At 52.9% G+C, this 22,532-nt stretch overlaps 1 protein-coding gene across 8 annotated transcripts in view; it reads right to left on the bottom strand.

Annotated features, from left to right (window-relative positions):
• Positions 1-1,056: 1,056 nt before the first annotated feature.
• The window catches only part of LOC146335132 (anoctamin-7-like), a 29,820-nt gene continuing 8,344 nt past the window's right edge, over positions 1,057-22,532 (bottom strand). For 2 of the 8 annotated variants that reach the window (XM_084821545.1, XM_084821548.1), the window contains 10 exons: positions 17,765-17,867; positions 17,358-17,469; positions 16,503-16,557; positions 15,933-16,030; positions 15,661-15,797; positions 9,072-9,277; positions 7,619-7,761; positions 7,447-7,537; positions 6,354-6,516; positions 1,057-3,940 (listed from right to left, as the gene is read on the bottom strand). In XM_084821545.1, coding sequence (XP_084677671.1) covers positions 3,909-3,940; positions 6,354-6,516; positions 7,447-7,537; positions 7,619-7,761; positions 9,072-9,277; positions 15,661-15,797; positions 15,933-16,030; positions 16,503-16,557; positions 17,358-17,469; positions 17,765-17,867 — 1,140 coding nt within the window. In that variant the 3' untranslated portion in view covers positions 1,057-3,908. Of the gene's footprint in view, positions 3,941-6,353; positions 7,303-7,446; positions 7,538-7,618; positions 7,780-9,071; positions 9,278-15,010; positions 15,198-15,660; positions 15,798-15,932; positions 16,031-16,463; positions 16,558-17,357; positions 17,470-17,764; positions 17,868-22,532 lie in introns of all 8 variants that reach the window. The other 6 variants (XR_014785995.1, XR_014785996.1, XM_084821544.1 and 3 more) reach the window with 6 other exon arrangements.

Genomic DNA, 22,532 nt, shown 5'->3' with positions numbered 1-22,532 from the left:
CTTGGCTCCCTTCCAATGTCCCTTTCCCACCCATTTGAGCTGGCAGAGGGGGTTGGCCTAGATGACTTCAGGGGACCCCCCAGACTGGCCCTTCTGTAGTGAGACTGACGGCCTCCGCTCTTTCTCTGGCGCTTGTTGGCACTTGGCTCCTGCCTTCCTCTGTGGGGTTCAATTCCCGTGAACACCGGGGGCGGAGGACTTGCAGCTCACCCTCCTCCACCTGTGGAGCGGAGGGGGGTTGCACTCTTCTCTGCTGCCCCCCCCCCCACAGGCATTGAATTCCGGAGGCCCAGATTTGCTGGCGCATGAGTTTGCATCCATGCTTATAGATCTGTGCAGGTTGCCAAAAAAGGGAGGTGGGAGGGCTCTTACTAGAACGAGAGCACCCCCCCCCCCGTTGGAGTTCCTGCCAGCTCAGGGACCGCTCGAGTTATTCCCTTTGCCCACTGCCCTAGCCTCTTGGACAAGTCTCCCCCCACACACACCAAACTATGCTGCCCAGTGGCCATGAAGAGAACTCCCCTTCTCCAACATCCCTCTCCCCTGGAGTGACAGAGTTGCAGACAACTCTGCACATGCTTAGGGGCACTGTTATCAACCACTTCACCGGAGTCTGGTCCTGGCTTACATTAAGCATTGGGGATATTCCTGTGACTCAGTGGGCCCCTTCTGTGAATCCAAGAGGGCTAAGAGAAGTTAATCTTTTAATCCAGATCTCATTTACTGATGTATCTGCTACTGTGCCTTCTCCCAGAGACTCTAGGTAAGGAATTATTTAATAGGAAAGTAAAATTAAGACTTCCCCACCCACTTCCTTTCTCAACCTGTGCCAGTAACTGCTTAAGCACACAGGAAGTCACCCAGGAAACTGCTCAAATTAGAACTATAGTGGACCTCCAGGCTGCAGCTCTACTGGAAGAGAAGCTTCCATTTCAACGGGGCTTGTGCAAGAGGCCTACAGTGTCCCCTTGTTAACTGGTGTGTGTGTGTGTGTGTGGAAGGAAAGTCCTGTTTGGGGGGCAGCCCTGCATGGAATAAGGCCCCAAGTCTGGCAGCCACAGTGCCAACAACACACTTGGATCAAGTTTATTCATTGCCCCACATGGGTGATCATGGCTACATGGCAAGGCAGCTCTCAGGGAAGAACATGTCAGGGGCTAGGGCTTGGGGCAAGCATTGATAATGCAAAGGACGGCGTGCTGGGTTCTACCCCCTTCCCCCAAAGCAGCAGTAGCAGCAGTGACACATGGGGGGGAGGCACCCATTTGTTGTCCTGCAGTCTCCAGCCTCACCCCCCCAGTTGCTCTCAGGAAGAGGCTCAACTGTAACTCAGACCTGGGGCTGGGAGATGGGCATGGCCTCCGGAATTTGAACCCTGCTCACTTGCAAGGCACTAATAGCATAAAGTGTAATCTTGTAAAGGTTTTCCCTACTCCTCCCTTTTTTTAAAACCCCTAAAAGCCACACATCCCTTGCCAAAAAGCTTCAAGGTTTTGTAGGTATTCTGATGCCCGAGTTTTGCTCTTTTTTTCCTTCTCCCTCCCAATCCCTTTTCCTTTTGTGTCCTGTCTTTTAAATTGTAAGCCTGAGGGCAGGGACTGTCTCGTTATTAATCATTGTAAGCCACTCTGGGAGTCTTTTTTGGGTTGAAGAGGGGGATAAAAATGCAGTAAATAAATCCCAGAGAACTAACTCCACTCCTAAATTCAAGGACAGGGTTCCTTTCTTTGGCACCCTCAACCCTCAGCTGGCTAGCCTTGTCTTGCAATGAAGCCAGGTGTGCGATTACACAGCCAGATCCCAGCTTCCCCCCCACCTGTCCCTCTGCCTGAGCTTCTTTCAGCTTTTCGTCTGGCCTGACAAAAATGTCACTTGTTGGTTACTGTGGATGCTCTCAAGGGCTGTGGTTGCCCCCTGAGGGCAGGCATGCCTCCTGAAAGTGCTTTCCTGCCTTCCAGGCTAGCCCAGACATGATGTTAATGCACAGATGCTGGACGTGGACCAGGGTTCAAATTCCCTGCTCTGCTATGAAGCTCCCTGGGGTGCTTCCACACTACGATTCCTTAGTGCTGCTAAGGCATTGCCCTTCCAACATCAATTAGAAGCAGAATTAAATTGATGCTTGATAGAGCCCTTGCCAAAGAGCAGGAAGTTCCATTTTGCAAGTAGCCCTTACAATGTTAATTAACAACTTCCTCCTTGTGGCTTTAGCCCCTTTTATTGCTTTCTGTTCAGCATGGCTGGGTGGGCCTACTGGTGAATTGCCCCTTAAATAGTCAGCTGCTGCTCCCTGAAGGAGAGCAAGCCTTAGTTACTGGTCTTATTATTTCTCTTTTATAGCAAAATAGTGCTATTAAACTATAAAGGAAAGAATAATGAAAGGAAACCATTATTTAAAGTTGGGGAAAACAGGAACCAACTGAGAAGCAATTAAGAGGCTATTCCTCAGTAATGCTGCTAAACAGAGAGCAATAAAAGGGACCACAAGGAGGAAGCTCCTAATTAAAGGCAAAGGTGCCCTGAAAAGCCTCAATAGCACTTTGCCAGTCCACAAAGAACAGGCCAGTACTGCAATTGCATTTTATTGACCAAAACTGGTCTGAGACAGAAAAAAACCAGCACAGAAAATGCAGGAAAGCAATGATCTGACAGCAATGTTGTGTGGACGCTCAATAAAAAGGGAGCCAGGACAGGATACACTTTTCCCTCAGGTGAGTGTGAGGAAGTAGTGCCGGTTGCCCTGTGCTGCGTTTTGAGGAGGGGCCCTGCTTCTAAACTTCCTCCTCACCTTCCTATCCATTCATCCCAAAGCAGAACACGCCACAGATAATTCCCCTGCCTGACCTCCTTGGAGAGTTGGGGCAGGGTCAACATTCAGTGACCTGCTCCAAAGCTCTGCTAGTCCCTTTGGGTTTCCTGCAGCGCCAGCCGCCCCCATGACTGCAGTGCTTGAACACGACTGTCTGAGCACTTGTCGTGCAATACCATCCCTGCAATTTTTTCTCACGTGCTCACAAGGGAAACACAGATGCCTCTCGGGGGGCAAAACAATGAGTGGAGGCAGAGAAAACGCCCCAGCTGTGGGTCGCATGACCAAACAGCATTTCTGGAGACACAATACTTCAAAACTCTGCATTAAAAACTCAGTGCACAGTGGTGTGAATAAGTGAGTGCTCTTTTGCACGCTGGCATGCTCGGCGCAATATTCGGGGTGGGGATGCTCTTCTCAGCACCCAACAGGGATGTGGGGGACACGTTGTGGCCAATCCCTTTCCAGAAGATATCCTGAGATACCTCAGGATATCCTGAGAACCCCAGCTGCAAACGTGGCCCATGAGGCACCATGGCTCAGCTTCTCACTGCTGTCCTAGGACAAGCAAAGGCTCCTGGCAGCTCAGCCAGCTGTGCTGGGTGGAAGTTGGAGGGGGGCATGCAAGCAAAATTGGCCTTGGAAGGATGAGCTCTTCCTTCCCCATAGTCCCAGCACCTGGAGTGGGATGGCTGTCCCAGAGCAGGGAAAACAGAAGAGCATCCAGCGGGAGATATTCACAAGGGAGAGGGTCATAGACGCCTTCCCAGGGCCCCCTGGCTCATCTCCAGGTGCCAGGAGAGGGAGGGAGGGAGCGGAAGACGATGGAGAGTTGGAAGGTGGGGTCTCGGAACAGCCAGCAAAGCAAAGCAGCCCACAGTGTGTGTGTGGGCGGGTGTCAGGGATAGCCAAATGGCCAACGGTGATCCGCAAGCACAGTGTCCATCGCTCCCTTCAGCTCCCTTCAAGGCCTCCTGCAGGATCGGGAGTTTTCCCACGTCTCCATTGTCCTCTGGATCCTGCTCACCAAGGTGCGGAGCCAGGTCATGTAGTCCAAAGCGGAAGGGAATCTGATGACGGCACCGTGTTTCTGGCCTCACTAGATCACGCTGCTGGGTAAAAAGCTGCTTGCTGTGTGGGGAGAAAAACCAAAAATAAACCAGGGCAGCAGGGTTAGACTATCGCGGTAAAACCCAGCTACAAATGGGTCAAGATCCATAGAACAGGGTCAGGCAGGCTCAGCACTGGGCTGAATGGTGCCAGGAAACCCTAGGCTTAGAGTGGGGGAGCAAGACGGCAATTGTAAAGAGGGGTGGAAAAAAGGAGGGGTGGAAAAAGTGGGCCTAATGGGGGGGTGTCAGTGGGGCCAGGGAGGGGAAGGGGGGGTTCTGGTTCCTGCCACAAGACCACCCGAGTCACAGAGTCTGCCTTAAAGAGCCAAACACCAACAGAAGCAAAGTTGTGTGCTCATCTTGAAGACAAACCAAGACAGAGCCCAACTGTGGCCCAAGCAGCAATGAGCCTGTGGAACTCATAGCCACAAGATTCCACTCAGCTATGAGCATCCATGGGTTTGTGTGCGTGTGGGGGGTCAAATTAATTGCTCTGTGAGTGCTATGTAGCCACAATAACCAGAAGGCGGCCAATCTTCCTTTTCAGAAGTGGGGGGAGCAGGTGGCTAGCAGCTGCTAGGGACAAAAAACATGACAGTGCTGCTGTCCTCCTGGGTTTCTCAGAGGCACGTGGCTGGGTGCTGGGGGAGGGTGGACGGTGGGCTACAGGGCTCTTGGTCCTATAGACCCAAATTCTCTCCTGCATTCTGACTGCTTCACATGTAGTTGAGGGCTCAACCGTGGCCTCAACCAGGGGTGCAGAACCCATTTCAGCCTGAGGGCCAAATGCCATTGTAAAGAAGCTCTCGGGGGCTGCATCCAGTGGGGGGGGGGGGCAAAGGCAAATGGGGCAGAGCCAGGGATGCCAATATACCAGCCTACTGTAACTTAAAAGTCACAAAGCCTTCAGAGGGGCATTTCCGGCTTTCAGAATAGGGGAAATGGCACAAAAGCCGGGGGGGGCACCAGCATGGGAGCAGCTGGATGCCCCACCCAGGGCAACAAGGTGGCTGGGAGGAGCGAGTTCCACTCGCCACAAGGCTGCCAGCGGGTCCCACTGCACGCGGAGGCAGCACAGCATGAGGGAGTGCCAGAACACAGCACGGAACATGCCACGTCACAACAACACAGCACGCCGAGATCACGCCACAGTTGTGCAGCCTCAACTCACAGCCACCCAGAAGCAGTGGCAGGGAGGTGCGCGGGGGGGGGGAGGATACCCCAAACCCTAAGGCTGACATTTGGGGAAAGACGAGGACTGAAAGGGGTGCTGGGGCTTCTGGGGGGGGGGAATCTCATGGGATTATGGCAGCCTCCTGTTTCCCACAGCATTGCCCTGGCACTGGAAATGGGTCCTGGGGCTCAGCTTCCCAGGGTCCTTCCACTTGGCACGATGTGCAGCCAGTTTTCTCATTCCTTCTTGCTGGACACCCCACAAGAGGTGTGTGGGGTTGATCTGAGGGGAGGATTTGCCAGGAGGAGGAGGGGTGTGTGGGTGGGTCAGAAATTAGGGGCAGGATGCTGGGGAGTGGGTGGTGTGCCCTATCCGCCGCTCTTGGGCCATCACCGCCTCAGGCTCTTGCCCAACGGGAGCACAGCAAACCCCCAGAGATTCTGTTTCTACACACAGAGAGAGGTTCTGGAGCAGAGGCCTGCCCAGATGTCGGGAACATCCTCTGATCTAGAAGCCCCAGGACCTTGTCCCAGCTGTGTCAAGAGCTGGCTGTGGATCAGGACATCCTCTCTGTATATGCCTAGAGGCAGTCTCGCCTTTGGGTATCCCAGTGGGCTCATGTTCCAGGGGCCAAGCTGCCACCCTTCAGAAGAGAGGCTGAAACAACCCTAAAAACAGATCTCGGAGCAAGGGTTGATCCTGCTTTGCACAATTCACCTTCCTAAACATGCAGGCACCCTGGGCTCCCTGCTCCTAGAGATGTATTGTTACATTGACAGCCTGCTTTCCCCACAAGGAGCTCAAGGCACTCACTTGCTCCTCCTCCTCTCCACTTTATCCTCACAAAACCGTAGGAGGCAGGTGAGGCCAAGAGTCGGCATCTGGCCCCAAGTCACCCGGTGTGCTTCATAGCAAGTGGGGACTCAAAGCCAGGTCCCCTGAGTCCCAGTCCAACATTCTAACCGCTACACCACACTGCCTCTCAACGTGAACAAACCTTAGTGCAGATTAGGATCCCTTGTGTAAGCAGGACTGCAAAGGAGCAAAGGACGGGGAGGAAACAAAACAGCCTCTTCCCTTGGCATCTCCCAAGGCTGAGGCCAGTTCAAGGGCTTGCAGGGGAACCAGCTCGCCTGGCGGTACGAGACCCCACCAGGACAGCGCAGGGGGGCCCAGAGCACCCTGCCTTGCTGCTGGGAGGTTGGCGCTGACAAGGACATAGGCGCTCACGCGCCCACTGCGCACCCCGAGCACTGACCTGGCGAGGGGCAGGAGTCGCGACTCGCCGTCAGCAGCGCGGCCCGGTTGTCGGCCAGGGCCCGCTTGGCCAGGTGGCGCTCCCGCTTGACTGTCGCCTCCAGGGACGCGGGGACGTCTGGCACCAGCCAGGCAATGAGGCGCAGGCAGAAGAAGACGGCATGCTGAAAGACGGGCGAGAAGGAAAGGGGCGGGGGGCTGCGCTCGTGTGTCACTCTCATCCAGCCTCTCGACGGCCCCGCGAGGCCGGCTGGCCTCCCCCTCCCCTTATGGCAGATGGGGGGACTGAGGCCGAGGGAACGTGGCTTCCCCAACACCACTGGCGGAGTGCATTCGCACGGGCCCATCTTGGCCCATGGCCCAGTCTCAGGGCTGAAACAGACCCCGGCGTGTGTGGAGGGAGGCGGCGTTCATAGGGATTCTGTCCCCCGAACTCATCAGTATGGAACTCTACAGAGGTGGAATTTGTTTCCCTAGCCAGGCACATCTGAAGCTCTGTGCCAGGCCAGAGCTCAGCAAATTTCATGCATTTGGGGGGATGAAGCACAGATGCGGAGACTGCGCTAGGAGGGGGGTGGTTCAGCCGAATAAAGCAAACTCAATTAAAATGGATTGAAACAGGATCCAGTTAAATGGGACAATTAGGCTCCATTAAAGGAGACAATTAAGGTGCAGATGAACAGCGCAAGTTCGACCACAGGAGCCCCAAACACTGGCTGCGCTCTTCCCTCCTTTAGTTTTGCCTGGGAAGTGAGTCTCTGCTGAGGGGCACCCTGAGAAGACACGTTTGCGATGAAGCCTGAAAGTGGGGGCAGATGACAGTGCCCCAGCGACAGGACAGACGCCGACAGCAAAGATGCCTCCCTTGCCCCCGCGTCGAATGGGGCAGTGTACCCTTCTGCTTTATCGGTTGCAAAGCCTATGGGCTGCTCTGCATCCAAAAACGGTTCCTGAGTGGTGAACAGTAAGGGGGGGGGAATCAGGATAATGACGGTATTTCTTATTGCCTTCTAAGGCTCTCTATGCCACCCCTTCGATAAAAATGTGGCATGCTGCTTCAGTTTCAGTTTCTCCCAATCTGTGCTTCCTCTCACCTCGAAGGCGATGATGAAGCCCAAGCGGACGGCCAGCAGCTTCCAGTAGAAGATGGTGTGGCTCCCGTGGGCATCGCGGAAGGCCTTGTACCTGGGGAGGGAGGCGTCACGGCCAGTCAGCGTGGCGGGCGAGCCACGGCCCGTGGCAAGGGGGAGGCCCCACTCTGCTCACCGGCACATGGTGTGGTTGCTGTCCACGTAGCTGGGTGGGGAGTAGGCCAGGGTGAAGTTGACATAGCCGTGAAGGTGGCCGTCATGCTCGTACTGGTAGAGGAGGCGTGGCAGGAAGTCAGAGGTGAAGGCGACGAGGAAGGCCTGTGGGCAGAGCAGAGGCTACGGGGGGAAGCGGGCTGGGAACCGACCCTCCTGAGGAGCTGCTTTGCCCAAGGGCGCAGCTATGCTGCACATGCCGCCAGTTCTGAACGGGTTCAAGAGGTTCCCACTGAGCCCCCAACCAAGGAGCCCTGGGAACCCAGTTGCTGGGGAGCATGGGCAGTAGGGTGCTGTTGCGCTCATGCCCTGCTCACAGGTTCCCAGTCGACAGCTGGTTGGCCACTCTGTGAAGAGAATGCTGGACTGGACAGACCCTTGGTCTGATCCAGCAGGGCTATTCTGATGTTCTTATGGGAACATCTGTCCTGCGAGGATGAGGCCGTTTTCAGCTCCAATGTGGTACACCAGTGAGAGTGCTGGACTGGCACTCGGGAAATCCAGGTTCAAGTCCTGCCTTGGGCATGAAGCTCACTGGGTGACTTTGGGCCAGCCACTGACTCTCACCCTAACCTACCTCACAGGGTTGCTGTGAGGATAAAAGGGCGAGGAGGAGGGCTATGTAAGCTGCCATGGGTTCCTTGGAAAACGGCAGGACATAAGTGTAATAATGGCAACTTCCCAGGGTTCCTTGGTACATGTGAAAAGGTCCGTTTTCAAACTGGATGGAGAAGAAGCGGGAAATTACATTGAATGTGGAGGTGGAGACACCTGAAACTATTCACCCTTGGGACCCAAACAGCCTGTGTGCTTGGTGCTGCATCCTTATTGTTCAGGTCACAAGGGGCACAGCCTTTTCACAGAAAATCAGGCAGGTGTAAGTTTGCCACATATATTCTATGCACCCTGACCCCCCCCCCCCCCGCTGAAGTAATGTGCAGAAATCCAGTCAGTGCAACTTTCCCCATGACTGCAATCCAGGAAAAGCATTCCGCCTCAAACGCCAAGGCACAGGAGCCCTCCTGAAACAAAACACTGCCGCTCTACTTCAGCTAGGGCTGGTTTGGCATCAGCTGCTTTGGAGGAAGCAGCGCTGGCTGCAGGTTTTGGGGGGCCCTGGTGCAAGGCCCCCTCCATGGGCCCCCTCCCCCGCTGCGTCTACCTTCACCAGCTGCCCTTGCTTCTCCTCCTCCTCCTCATTGCTCCCACTTGCTGTGGAGAGCCAGGGAACACATCGCCACCAACACCGTTGCTGCTCCAGGGGGCTTGTGTCAGCGGGCCCCTGCTGGGGTGTGGGCCCTGGGCGGGTGCCTGTCCATGCCAACCCTTGGTGCTGGCCCTGCATAGTAGATGCACCCCTCCCCCCCGGTCTCGAGTGCGTTGGACTGGGGAGGCCACGCGTCTCCCGGACTCACGTTGACAATGACAGAGACTTGTGCCAGGACATCCAGGATGAAGAACCAGACGCTGATGTCCTGGGCCCGCTCCGCCACTGGGCGGCGGTACTCACAGACGAATTTCTGGGCATCCAGGCGGATCTCCACCCAGTTGTTGAGCAGCGCAAAGAGTGGGGCCAGTGGGAAGGCGGCCACAAAAATGGTGATGAAACCAAACTGGAGCACTAAGGAAGAGAGAAAGAAAGATGGACTAAGTATTATCAGCCTGCCACATCTCAGGAGGAATCTGCACAACACCCCTGGAGAGCAGGTCTTGGGTTTATCGGACTGGAGAGGAGCCAAAAGGGCCTGTTTTTGTTGCCAATTCTGCTCCTGCATGAGAGGTCTTTCAAGCACAGGCCAGGCGGCCACCTGTCGGGAATACTGTAGCCTCATCCTGCATTGCCCAGCCCTCCTGGACCGGGGTGGTGGTGGACTAGTTGACCTCCAAGGGCCCTTCCAGCCCTTAAGATTCTATGGACTGTGTTTCTTGGTTACTAGGTTGTATAACTTCATTTTAATGTTTTATTTATGTAAAGCATTTCTACATTGCCCTTCACTTAAACATTTCCAGAGCAGTTTATGTTAAACCAATAAAAGAGTAAATCACAAATAAAACAGGTGGCCACAGTAAAAGGAAGCATATTTGTGCTTCACCATATTCTTCGCATAGAATCATAGCATAGTAGGGTTGGAAGGGGCCTACAAGACCATCGAGTCCAACTCCTGCTCAATGCAGGAATCCAAGTCAGGGCATCCCCGACAGATGGCTGTCCAGCCTCGTCTTGAACGCCTCCAGTGTGGGAGAGCCCACCGCCTCCCTGGGGAGTGGGTTCCATTGTTGTATTGCTCTAACAGGATGTTTTTCTTGGTGTTCAGCCGGAATCTGGCTTCCTGGAACTTGAGCCCATTATTCCATGTCCTGCACTCTGGGATGATCAAGAAGAGATCCTGGCCTTCCTCTCTGTGACAGCCTTTCAAATACTCGAAGAGCACTATCCTATCTCCCCTCAGTCTTCTCTTCTCAAGGCTAAACAGGCCCAGTTCTTTCAGTCTCTCTTCATGGGGCTTTGTTTCCAGTCCCCTGATCATCTTCGTTGCCCTCCTCTGAACCCTCTCCAGCTTGTCTGCATCCTTCTGAAAGTGTGGTGCCCAGAACTGGACACAGTACTCCAGATGAGGCCTAACCAGTGCTGCGTAGAGGGGAACTAGTACTTCCCGGGATTTGGAAGCGATGCTTCTCTTAATGCAGCCCAAAAGAGCATTGGCCTTCTTTGCAGCCACATTCCATTCTTGGCTCATATTCAGCTTGTGATTGACAACAATTCCAAGATCCTTCTCGCTTGTAGTATTTTTGAGCCACGTATCCCCCATCTTGTAACTGTGCATTGGGTTTCCTTTTCCTAGGTGCAGAACTTGGCATTTATCCCTATTAAATGTCATTCTGTTCTTTTCTGCCCAGCATAGTGGGAGACTCCTTGCTGCGTGGGATCGAGACCCAAGTATGTCGCGAAGACCCGTGGACTCGCCAGGTATGTTGTCTCCCCGGAGGACGGATTAGAGACGTGACTGAAAGGTTCCCTGCACTCATAAAGCCCACTGACAGGTATCCCTTTCTTCTCATCCATGAGGGAACAAATGATACCGCCAAGCGGAGCTACGAAGAGATCATGTCAGACTTTGAAGCTTTGGGAAGGAAACTCAAGAACTTTGGGGCCCAGATAGTTTTCTCATCCATCCTTCCAGTAGTCAGAAGAGGGACAGAATGGGAACGAAAAATACTCCGGGTGAATGACTGGCTATGAAGGTGGTGCCGACGAGAGAGATTTGGATTCTGGGACCACGGGCTATACTTCCTGGAAGATGGGCTGTTGGCTAGGGACGGGTTGCACCTCACAAAGAATGGGAAGAATGTGTTTGGCCACTGCATGAAGAACTTCATCAGGAGGGCTTTAAACTGAATCCTACGGGGAAGGGAGATGTAATGTTGGGGGTAACAATGGGCGTAGGCGCATGCACTGCAACGGAGAGAACAGCTCTGATAGCACCCAATAATAGTCTTCAGACACATGTAGGAAGAAATTTTTGTGAACCGCCCAGAGAGCTTCAGCTATTGGGCGGTATAGAAATGAAATAAATAAATAAAAAGCCAGACTATGAAGCACATGGTCTTCGATGTCTATATAATAATGCCCAGAGTATGGGAAACAAACAGAACGAACTTGAACTCTTAATACAAGAGGGAAATTATGACCTGATAGGTACAACTGAGACTAGGTGGGATGACTCTCGTGACTGAAATACAGCAACTGAAGGATATAACTCATTCAAAAAGAACAGGAGGAACAGAAAGGGAGGTGGGGTTGCACTGTATGTGAAAAATATATATCTCTGCATATAAATACAGGAGGAGGAGCTTGGTAGCCCCATCGAGAGCATCTGGGTTGAAATAAATGGAGCAAAGAATAAAAGGAACCTGGTGGTTGGAGTCTACTACCGGCCACCCAGTCAAGGAGAAGACGAGGATGAAACTTTTGAAAAGCAAATAGCCAATGTTTTAAGGAAGCATGATGTAGTAGTAATGGGGGACTTCAATTTCCCCGATATCTGGTGGGAGACAAATTCTGTAAAACATGGCCCCTCCAGGAAATTCCTGACTTGTGTGGCGGATAACTTCCTCCTACAGAAAGTAGAGGAAGGAACTAGAGGATCGGCTCTCCTTGACTTGATCCTAACCAACAGAGATGACTTAGTGGATAAAGTAGCAGTTACAGGGACTCTGGGGGAAAGCGACCATGTCGTACTTGAGTTCTTGGTTCTAAGGGAAGCAAAAGCCGAGTGTAGTCAAACGCGTACCCTGGATTTTAGGAAAGCTGATTTTACTAAACTCAGAACAATGATCAGTAAGGTCCCATGGCAAGCGACGCTAACGAGAAAAGGAGTCCAAGATGGGTGGGAGCTTTAAAAAACTAAATTCTCAAGGCACAATCACAAACAATTCCAACAAGAAGAAAAGGTGGAAGACAACAGAAGAAGCCAATGTGGCTTCACAAAAAGCTTAGGGATGACCTGAAAACAAAAAAGGACACATATGGGAAGTGGAAAGAAGGCCAAGTAACAAAGGAAGAGTACAGGCAGATAGCACAGAATTGCAGGGATGGCGTCAGGAAGGCTAAAGCTGAGAATGAGCTGAGATTAGCAAGGGATGCTAAAAACAACAAAAAGGCTTTCTTCAGCTACGTGCATAGTAAAAGGCAGAGGAAAGAAATGGTGGTTCAGCTATTAAATAAGGATGGCAAAACGATAACAGATGACAAAGAAGAGGCAGAGGTGCTCAATTCCTACTTTGGCTCAGTCTTCTCCCAAAAGAGGGTCTATGACCCGCCTGGCAAAGGCGAAGTACAGGCTGAAGGGGGAGGATTGCAGCTTGAGATCGATAGGCATATGGTCAAGGAACACCTCAATACTTTGAATGAGCTCAAATCTCCAGGGCCAGATGAACTACATCCTAGAGTAATAAAGGAACTGGCAGAAGAACTCTCAGAACTGCTGTCTATTCTCTTTGAGAAATCATGGAGGACAGGGGAAGTGCCAGATGACTGGAGGAGGGCTAACATTGTCCCTATCTTCAAAAAGGGTAAAAAGGAGGAACGTGGGAACTACAGACCAGTCAGTCTGACATCAATCCCTGGGAAAATTCTGGAGCAGATCATAAAGCAATCCATCTGGAAGCACCTTGACAACAATGCCGTGATTACTCGAAGCCAACATGGATTTGTCAAAAACAAGTCCTGCCAGACAAATCTGATCTCATTTTTTGATCAAGTAACCTCCCTTGTAGACCGTGGGAATGCTGTAGACATCATATACCTCGACTTCAGCAAAGCTTTCGACAAAGTGCCCTGTGATATCCTGATGAGCAAACTAGCTCAAAGTGGGCTAGATGAAACAACGATCCGGTGGATCCACAGTTGGCTACAGAATCGGACTCAAAGAGTGCTTATCAATGGGACCTTCTCAAGCTGGGGAGAGGTAACGAGTGGGGTACCGCAGGGCTCGGTCCTGGGCCCAGTGCTCTTCAACATTTTTATTAATGACTTGGAGGAGGAGGTGCAGGGAATGCTGATCACATTTGCAGATGACACCAAATTGGGCGGGATAGCTAATACTTTGGAAGACAGAAACAAAATTCAAAGTGATCTGGATAGACTGGAGCGCTGGGCAGAAAACAACAGAATGACATTTAATAGGGATAAATACCAAGTTCAGCACCTAGGAAAAAGAAACCAAATGCACAGTTACAAGATGGGGGATACGTGGCTCAACAACACTACAAGCGAGAAGGATCTTGGAATTGTGGTCGACCACAAGCTGAATATGAGCCAACAATGTGATGTGGCTGCAAAAAAGGCAAATGCTATTTTGGGCTGCATTCATAGAAGCATCGCTTCCAAATCCCGGGAAGTACTAGTTCCCCTCTACTCAGCACTGGTTAGGCCTCATCTGGAGTACTGTGTCCAGTTCTGGGCACCACACTTGAAGAAGGATGCAGACAAACTGGAGAGGGTTCAGAGGAGGGCAACAAAGATGATCAGAGGACTGGAAACAAAGCCCTATGAAGAGAGACAGAAAGAACTGGGCATGTTTAGCCTTGAGAAGAGAAGACTGAGGGGAGGTATGATAGCACTCTTCAAGTACTTGAAAGGTTGTCACAGAGAAGAAGGCCAGCATCTCTTCTTGATCATCCCAGAGTGCAGGACACGGAATAGAATCATAGAATCGTAGGGTTGGAAGGGGCCTACAAGGCCATCGAGTCCAACCCCCTGCTCAATGCAGGAATCCAAGTCAGAGCATCCCTGACAGATGGCTGTCCAGCCTCGTCTTGAACGCCTCAAGACACACTCCCAGTGTGGGAGAGCCCACCACCTCCCCAGGTAATTGGTTCCATTGTCGTATTGCTCTTACAGTCAGGAAGTTTTTCCTGATGTTCAGCCGGAATCTGGCTTCCTGTAACTTGAGCCCATTATTCTGTGTCCTGCACTCTGAAGCACATGGTCTTTGATGTCTATATACTAATGCCCAGATGTTAGGGGCCTCCCCCTTGACCTCCCCTGCCGAACTCCCTTGGCCAACTCCTGTTTGCTCCCTGTTCGCTCGCTCTCTGGGAGCTTGCCTGCTTCTGTAGTCCCTGGACCAGCTGGAGCAGCTTGCTCTGCTCTGCTCTGCTCAGCTGGGAGGCGGGAAACAGACTGAAGCTTCCCGCCCAGTCAGCTGCTGGGAGTACTCAGGCCACACCCCTCCAATTCAGTTGGAGCTCTCAGAAGCACCTGGTGAGCTTACAGCCAATCAGAAGGATAAAGGGCAGCCCCCTGGGCTTCCTGCAGCCCACTTACCTCTTAGCCTCTGTCTCCTTTGTCTCTTCAACCACTGCACCTCCCCTGGCCAACTCCTGTTTGCTCCCCCTGTTACGGGCTCAAGTGACAGGAAGCCAGATTCAGGCTGAACATCAGGAAAAACTTCCTGACTGTTAGAGCAATACGACAATGGAACCAATGACCTGGGGAGGTGGTGGGCTCTCCCACACTGGAGGCGTTCAGGACGAGGCTGGACAGCCATCTGTCAGGGATGCTCTGACTTGGATTCCTGCATGGAGCAGGGGGTTGGACTCGATGGCCTTGTAGGGCCCTTCCAACCCTACTATTCTATGATTCTATGACTCCATTGTTCATTGCAAGTCATTCTGGGAATTGGTTGAAGGGCGAGCAAGAAATGCCTAAAATAAATGCAACAGAGTAACGCTGAACTAAATGTAACGAAGAAATGGTGTGCTTTGATACATTAGACGAATTGTTGATTTTGCTCTGTTTGAACTTGTCGACACATTTGGTAATAAATTGTTCATTGAACTGTTTTCAAACCTGATGCTGTACTTTTGAGATTTGCTAGCGGGGAAAGACTGTCGCTCGGACCACCCACTCGCCAGGCAGGAGGTCCCAGGTTTGATCACCGGCATCTCCAGGCGGGGCAGGGAAAGGCCCTCACCTCCCTGAAACCGTGGAGCGTCGCCGCCACTCAGCGCGGAGAGGGGGGCATCCAGGGGGGAGCCTGTGGGCATCAAGGCACTTCTGGATTCCTTCCTTCCTCTTCTGGGATTAACTGGGAGGCTGGCGTCCTGCAAGCACTGTGCCACCCCGCCGCGCCATCCTCACTGGCGCCCAAGGGGCAGCCGGCTCTGCGTGCTGGAGCTCAGACCCCACTGCTGCCCTGGGCCTGGGCGCCTGGGCATGGGGCTTGCCAGCGGGCCTTCCGGGAAAGGAGTGCCTTGTGACCCACCAGGCCCATCATGCAGCCATTCTAGGAATGGGTGAGCCAACCTCTTACGGCAGCCATTTTGTGAGAGCATCTACGACAAAATCCCAAACACACCCATCAAAAAGTTCGGGGAATGCTGCACTGAGCAAGGTGGACTACAGGCGTGGCTCACGTGAGGCAGCGCCATCTGTCCCCAGTGAGCCGCTATGCACAGAACACCCCCCGCAGCCGCCTCTTGCCACCTTGCCCCGCTCACCCATCTCCAGGTACTCCCCAAAGAGGCCTTCGCACTCAATCAGCTCGTAGTCCTCCTCCCAGCGCCGGGGCTCCTGGCAGGTCTGGGCGCCGCGCACCCGGGCCAGCCTCCTCTTCTGGCGCCAGGCCTCCAGCTTGCTGCAGGGAAGAGGCAGGCAAATGCAGGGGCCGCGCAAACTCTGGCCGGAGGAACACCCTGCGAGGCCCGTCCGCCTAGCGGCCCAGGGCGAAGGGCAGGGGTGTGCGGAGAGCCCCCCGCCCCTCTCCACTCACGGCACAAGGAACTCCTGGATGTTGCTGACGATCTGCTTCCCGACCATGATGATGAAGAGCTGCTGAGCCAGCTCAATCAGGCACCCGCCGGGACCACACTGCAGGGCGAGAGGGAGCAGGCCGTGGGTGCCTGCACAGCTCAGGAGAGGCCTCTGTGACGCCAGTGCTGAGCTTCTGAAAGCCAGAGGTGCCCCTGCACTGCCTAGGAATCGGAGCCCCAGTGGGCCCCTTTGAGCTGGCAGAGAAAACTGCTTCAGATGCCGTCAAGGGAATTGGAAAGAGGGAACTGCTGCCCATTCCTCCCATTTTGGACTTGGTGAAACAGGCGCAGCAGGCTTTCTTCTGCAATGTTTCAAAAACCTATCAGACCTGTTTGATCAATGTTGACAGCAGGACAAAAACAAAGTGTGTATGCACGCCATGGGAAGCAAAGCCTCTCCCAGACTCTGGGAAACATTCGGCTGGTTTCAGCTCTTGCATCGAGACTGGCAGCGCTCAGAAAGAGGCAGCAGAAAATGGCGACCCACTCACTGGGAGGAACAAATGGCTCCCGTCTGCCTCGGTACTCACGTCTTCGTTCCTCATGCCCAGGAGTTTTCCGTACTGACCAGGATACCCCACAAGCCTGCAGGGACAAAGGGAGACATCTGACCCCGTGGAGGGCCTGCCTCAGGTCGTGTGAATCACGCCTGGAGAACGGGGGACCACAGTTGTCGCCCTGGGCTTTGCTGCTGGAGGCCCGAGTCCAGTTCTGGGTAGCCACAGCCCCCCCCCCCCCCCCGAGGCCAGGGAGCTGCGGAAGGACTCAGAAGGGAACGCTGGGGCCGAAGAAATGCAAATCCTAAGAGGACGGGCTGAACCAAGGGCAGCAAGGGGCTCTGGCAGCCCAGGGGCTGGCCACAGCCTGCAGGACAGCACCACCTGGCTCCTCGCACCTAAACATGGTTGCGAGGAGGGGGAAACCCCGCCCAGTTCAAAACCTGCAAGAGAGGCGTCCCCCAGGCTCATGCAGGGCCTCTTCTATGGCTTATGGAGTGCCCAGCTGGGGAGCGATCTGGCCATGCATTTACGTACTTAGTTACAGGACTCTGACCCCGCTGCTTTTCGGCCGGAAGAGGCTCCCAGAGCGGCTTACAAAGATGATCTTGAGACCCTCCCGGCCCTCAGGCTTGCAATCCAAAAGGAGCAGGGAGGGGGAGGGAGGCCGCCAACACATCTCCGGCCGGTGGGCTGGGACAGGCTGTTCCCCGCCCTACGAGCTCCTTCCAGTTGCATCCACGCAGCACATGCATGATGCCGCTAAGAAGCCATTCCGCCAGCCGGGGCCCAGCCTGAGCACCTGCGAGGCGCTGGATTCAGCAGCGACACAGCCTGGGGGGTCCTTTCCATTCCAGCCCCCCTTCCTCTCGCCACTGCATCCCGTACCTGCCTTTGAAGAAAGCCACGTAGAAAGGGGAGGAGTAGAAGTTGACAAACTGGAAGATGAAGACCTTGAAGGTGAAGGCGTCTTCGTGCTGCGTCTGGGTCCGGTGCATCTCTGCAAAGGCGGCACAAGCGGGGGGGCGTGATGGGGGGGGCACGCCAGCCACTGAAGCTCAGAAGCCGCCCTCAGAAGTTCAGAAGCTGTTCTCGCAGGGGTGCGGCTGGGAGCCCAACTGTGGCTCAAAGCTCTGGGAGTTCCGAAAGGGTGTTTGCCCAGCTGGCCTGTCTGGCGCCAGGGAGGCCAGGAGCCTCACGCGTGCAGAAGAGCTCCGTGGTGCAGCCATGGAGACATGGGGGCGGGGTGTGTGTCTGTCTGCCCCGGCAGCCAGGGAGGGGGCTCTCAGACTCACCCCACCTGGTGAGTTTCTCGGCCAGAGAGGTGTAGACCTGGCTCATGAGGAGAATCAGCACCAGGTTGACCATGGAACTGCTGATGTTGGCGATGTTCCCCGCCTGTGGGACACGGGAGGAGAGGCGTGGCCATGGTCACCCCCTCGGCCTCCCCAAAGCCCCCTCCCTCCACAAAGCCCCAAAGGGGAGGGGGACTTCTCTCTCTGTTGGAGCCCTTCACACTCCCCCGAGGGAGACCCCAGCCAGAAAGACTGTGGGGCCTCGGTGTGCATGCCCCCCTCCCCCACACCAAAGAATGCTCCTGGGCCGGCGGGGTCAGTACAGAAAGACCAATGCTGGAGCACACAAGGAGTTGACGTGACCAAGAGTCTTGTGGCACCTTGAAGACTCATATGGTCATATGGTCATTGTGGCAGGAGCCTCCCGCAGCCTGGTGCCCTCCAGACAGGATGGACTGCAACTCCCATCATCCCCAGCCAGTGGCGCCAAGGGCTCTTGTGGACCACAGTCCACTTCATCCGAGGCAGGCCCACGGAAGCGTCCGCCAGAGTACTAGCGCCACAGGACTCCTTGGCGTTCTCGCGGCCAGAGGCGGACATGGCTGCCCCCGGAAGAGCCTGGCGGCCTCCTGTTTCCTCCTGGCATCACTTCAGCCAATTCCCTGCTCCTGTCACTGAGGAGTGGGCTGCAGGAAGCCCAGGGGGCTGCCCTTCATCCTTCTGAGTGGCTGTGAGCTCACCAGGTGCTTCTGAGAGCTCCAACTGGATTGGAGGGGAGTGGCCTGAGTACTCCCAGCAGCTGAGTGGGCGGGAAGCTTCAGTCTGTTTCCCGCCTCCCAGCTGAGCAGAGCAGAGCAGAGCAGAGCAGAGCAGAGCAAGCTGGTCCAGGGACTACAGAAGCAGGCAAGCTCCCAGAGAGCGAGCGAACAGGGGGAGCAAACGGGAGTTGGCCAGGGGAGTTCGGCAGGGGAGGCCCCTAACCTTTTAAAAAAAAAAATTAAATTTTATTTTTAACTAAGTTTTTTTCATTTATTTGTCTTGTAACACACACTTCCACACCAGTGGGACTCTGCTTTTAACCTCTACTGAGTGGAGGAGCAGGCACAGGCTAGTCTAGAACAATCACAAAGCTAGACACAAAAAGGGAAAAGAGGCTATGGAAGGACAAGACTCTCCAGTGGTGGCGACCTGCAATGTTTGTGCCATGTTTGTTTTCTTGCCTGAGCGCAATATGGCCCACTCCTGCAACAAGTGCAAGTTGATCACGCTGCTGGAAGAAAAAGTAAGAGGACTGGAGCGGCGACTGTCGACCCTCCGGGGAATAAGAGAACATGAAGAGTTCTTGGACGGAATGGGGGAACTACAGCAGCAAAGGGAAGACCAGAAGCTTGAAGAGCAACAGCAAGATGAGGCAGTGGGAAATGCTGAGGTGAAGAAAAATGGAGTAGAGGATACTCCTTGGAAAAGGGTGACAGTTAGGAGAAGAAGAACTAGACGCCACTCTGCACCAGTGGAAGCAGTGGAGCTGTGGAAGTGATTCCAGGTACTTGCGGATGAGACTGGAGGACAGCCTGCAGAGGAAGAATCACAGGGGAACCTGCATGAGAGTGAGCAAGAAGCTGAAGGACAGTCAAACAGAGGCGATGAAACCCAGGCCTACAAGAAGAAGAAGAGTGGGAGTAGTGGGAGACTCCTTGCTGCGTGGGATCAAGACCCAAGTATGTCACGAAGACCCGTGGACTCGCCAGGTATGTTGTCTCCCCGGAGGACGGATTAGAGACGTGACTGAAAGGTTGCCTGCACTCATAAAGCCCACTGACAGGTATCCCTTTCTTCTCATCCATGAGGGAACAAATGATACCGCCAAGCGGAGCTACGAAGAGATCATGTCAGACTTTGAAGCTTTGGGAAGGAAACTCAAGAACTTTGGGGCCCAGATAGTTTTCTCATCCATCCTTCCAGTAGTCAGAAGAGGGACAGAAAGGGAACGAAAAATACTCCGGGTGAATGACTGGCTACGAAGGTGGTGCCGACGAGAGAGATTTGGATTCTAGGACAACGGGCTATGCTTCCTGGAACATGGGCTGTTGGCAAGGGACGGGTTGCACCTCACAAAGGATGGGAAGAATATGTTTGGCCACAGCATGAAGAACTTCATCAGGAGGGCTTTAAACTGAATCCTACGGGGAAGGGAGATGTAATGTTGGGGGTAACAATGGACGTAGGCGCATGCACTGCAACCGAGAGAGCAGCTCTGATAGCGCCCAATAATAGTCTTCAGACACATGTAGGAAGAAAGCCAGACTATGAAGCACATGGTCTTCGATGTCTATATACTAATGCCCAGAGTATGGGAAACACACAGAACGAACTTGAACTCTTAATACAAGAGGGAAATTATGACCTGATAGGTACAACTGAGACTTGGTGGGATGACTCTCGTGACTGAAATACAGCAATTGAAGGATATAACTCGTTCAAAAAGAACAGGAGGAACAGAAAGGGAGGTGGGGTTGCACTGTATGTGAAAAATACATATCTCTGCACAGAAATACAGGAGGAGGAGCTTGGTAGCCCCATCGAGAGCATCTGGATCAAAATAAATGGAGCAAAGAATAAAAGGAATTTGGTGGTCAGAGTCTACTACCGGCCACCCAACCAAGGAGAAGATGAGGATGAAACTTTTGAAAAGCAAACAGCCAATGTTTTAAGGAAGCATGATGTAGTAGTAATGGGGGACTTCAATTTCCCCGATATTTGTTGTGAGACAAATTCTGCAAAACATGGCCCCTCCAGGAAATTCCTGACTTGTGTGGCGGGTAACTTCCTCCTACAGAAAGTAGAGGAAGGAACTAGAGGATCGGCTCTCCTTGACTTGATCCTAACCAACAGAGATGACTTAGTGGATAAAGTAGCAGTTACAGGGACTCTGGGGGAAAGCGACCATGTCGTACTTGAGTTCTTGGTTCTAAGGGAAGCAAAAGCCGAGTGTAGTCAAACGCGTACCCTGGATTTTAGGAAAGCTGATTTTACTAAACAAACAATTCCAACAAGAAGAAAAGGTGGAAGACAACAGAAGAAGCCAATGTGGCTTCACAAAAAGCTTAGGGATGACCTGAAAACAAAAAAGGACACATATAGGAAGTGGAAAGAAGGCCAAGTAACAAAGGAAGAGTACAGGCAGATAGCACAGAATTGCAGGGATGGTGTCAGGAAGGCTAAAGCTGAGAATGAGCTGAGGTTAGAGAGGGATGCTAAAACCAACAAAAAGGCTTTCTTCAGCTACGTGCATAGTAAAAGGCAGAGGAAAGAAATGGTGGTTCAGCTATTAAATAAGGATGGCAAAACAATAACAGATGACAAAGAAAAGGCAGAGGTGCTCAATTCCTACTTTGGCTCAGTCTTCTCCCAAAAGAGGGTCTATGACCCCCCTGGCAAAGGAGAGTTACAGGCTGAAGGGGCAGGATTGCAGCTTGAGATCGATAGGCATATGGTCAAGGAACACCAAATTACTTTGAATGAATTCAAATATCCAGGGCCAGATGAACTACATCCTAGAGTAATAAAGGAACTGGCAAAAGAACTCTCAGAACCACTGTCTATTATCTTTGAGAAGTCATGGAGGACGGGGGAAGTGCCAGATGACTGGAGGAGGGCTAACGTTGTCCCTATCTTCAAAAAGGATAAAAAGGAGGAACCTGGGAACTACAGACCAGTCAGTCTGACACCAATCCCTGGGAAAATTCTGGAGCGGATGATAAAGCAATCCATCTGAATCTGATCTCATTTTTTGATCAAGTAACCTCCCTTGTAGACCGTGGGAATGCTGTAGACATCATATACCTCGACTTCAGCAAAGCTTTTGACAAAGTGCCCCATGATATCCTGATGAGCAAACTAGCTCAAAGTGGGCTAGATGAAACAACGATCCAGTGGATCCACAGTTGGCTACAGAATCGGACTCAAAGAGTGCTTATCAATGGGACCTTCTCAAACTGGGGAGAAGTAACGAGTGGGGTACCGCAGGGCTCAGTCCTGGGCCCAGTGCTCTTCAACATTTGTATTAATGACTTGGAGGAGGAGGTGCAGGGAATGCTGATCACATTTGCAGATGACACCAAATTGGGCGGGATAGCTAATACTTTGGAAGACGGAAACAAAATTCAAAGTGATCTGGATAGACTGGAGCTCTGGGCAGAAAACAACAGAATGACATTTAATAGGGATAAATGCCAAGTTCTGCACCTAGGAAAAAGAAACCAAATGCACAGGTACAAGATGGGGGATACGTGGCTCAACAACACTACAAGCGAGAAGGATCTTGGAATTGTTGTCGATCACAAGCTGAAGATGAGCCAACAATGTGATGTGGCTGCAAAGAAGGCAAATGCTCTTTTGGGCTGCATTAAGAGAAGCATCGCTTCCAAATCCCGGGAAGTACTAGTTCCCCTCTACCCAGCACTGGTTAGGCCTCATCTGGAGTACTGTGTCCAGTTCTGGGCACCACACTTTAAGAAGGATGCAGACAAGCTGGAGAGGGTTCAGAGGAGGGCAACAAAGATGATCAGGGGACTGGAAACAAAGCCCTATGAAGAGAGACTGACAGGACTGGGCCTGTTTAGCCTTGAGAAGAGAAGACTGAGGGGAGATAGGATAGCGCTCTTCAAGGACTTGAAAGGTTGTCACAGAGAGGAAGGCCAGGATCTCTTCTCGATCCTCCCAGAGTGCAGGACACGGAATAATGGGCTCAAGTTAGAGGAAGCCAGAT

This window comes from Heloderma suspectum, chromosome 15, assembly GCF_057233095.1.
Source record: "Heloderma suspectum isolate Gila_16-S chromosome 15, 16-S_ref, whole genome shotgun sequence".
Classification (NCBI taxonomy): domain Eukaryota; kingdom Metazoa; phylum Chordata; class Lepidosauria; order Squamata; family Helodermatidae; genus Heloderma; species Heloderma suspectum.
This window is presented reverse-complemented; position numbering and strand designations above follow the sequence as displayed.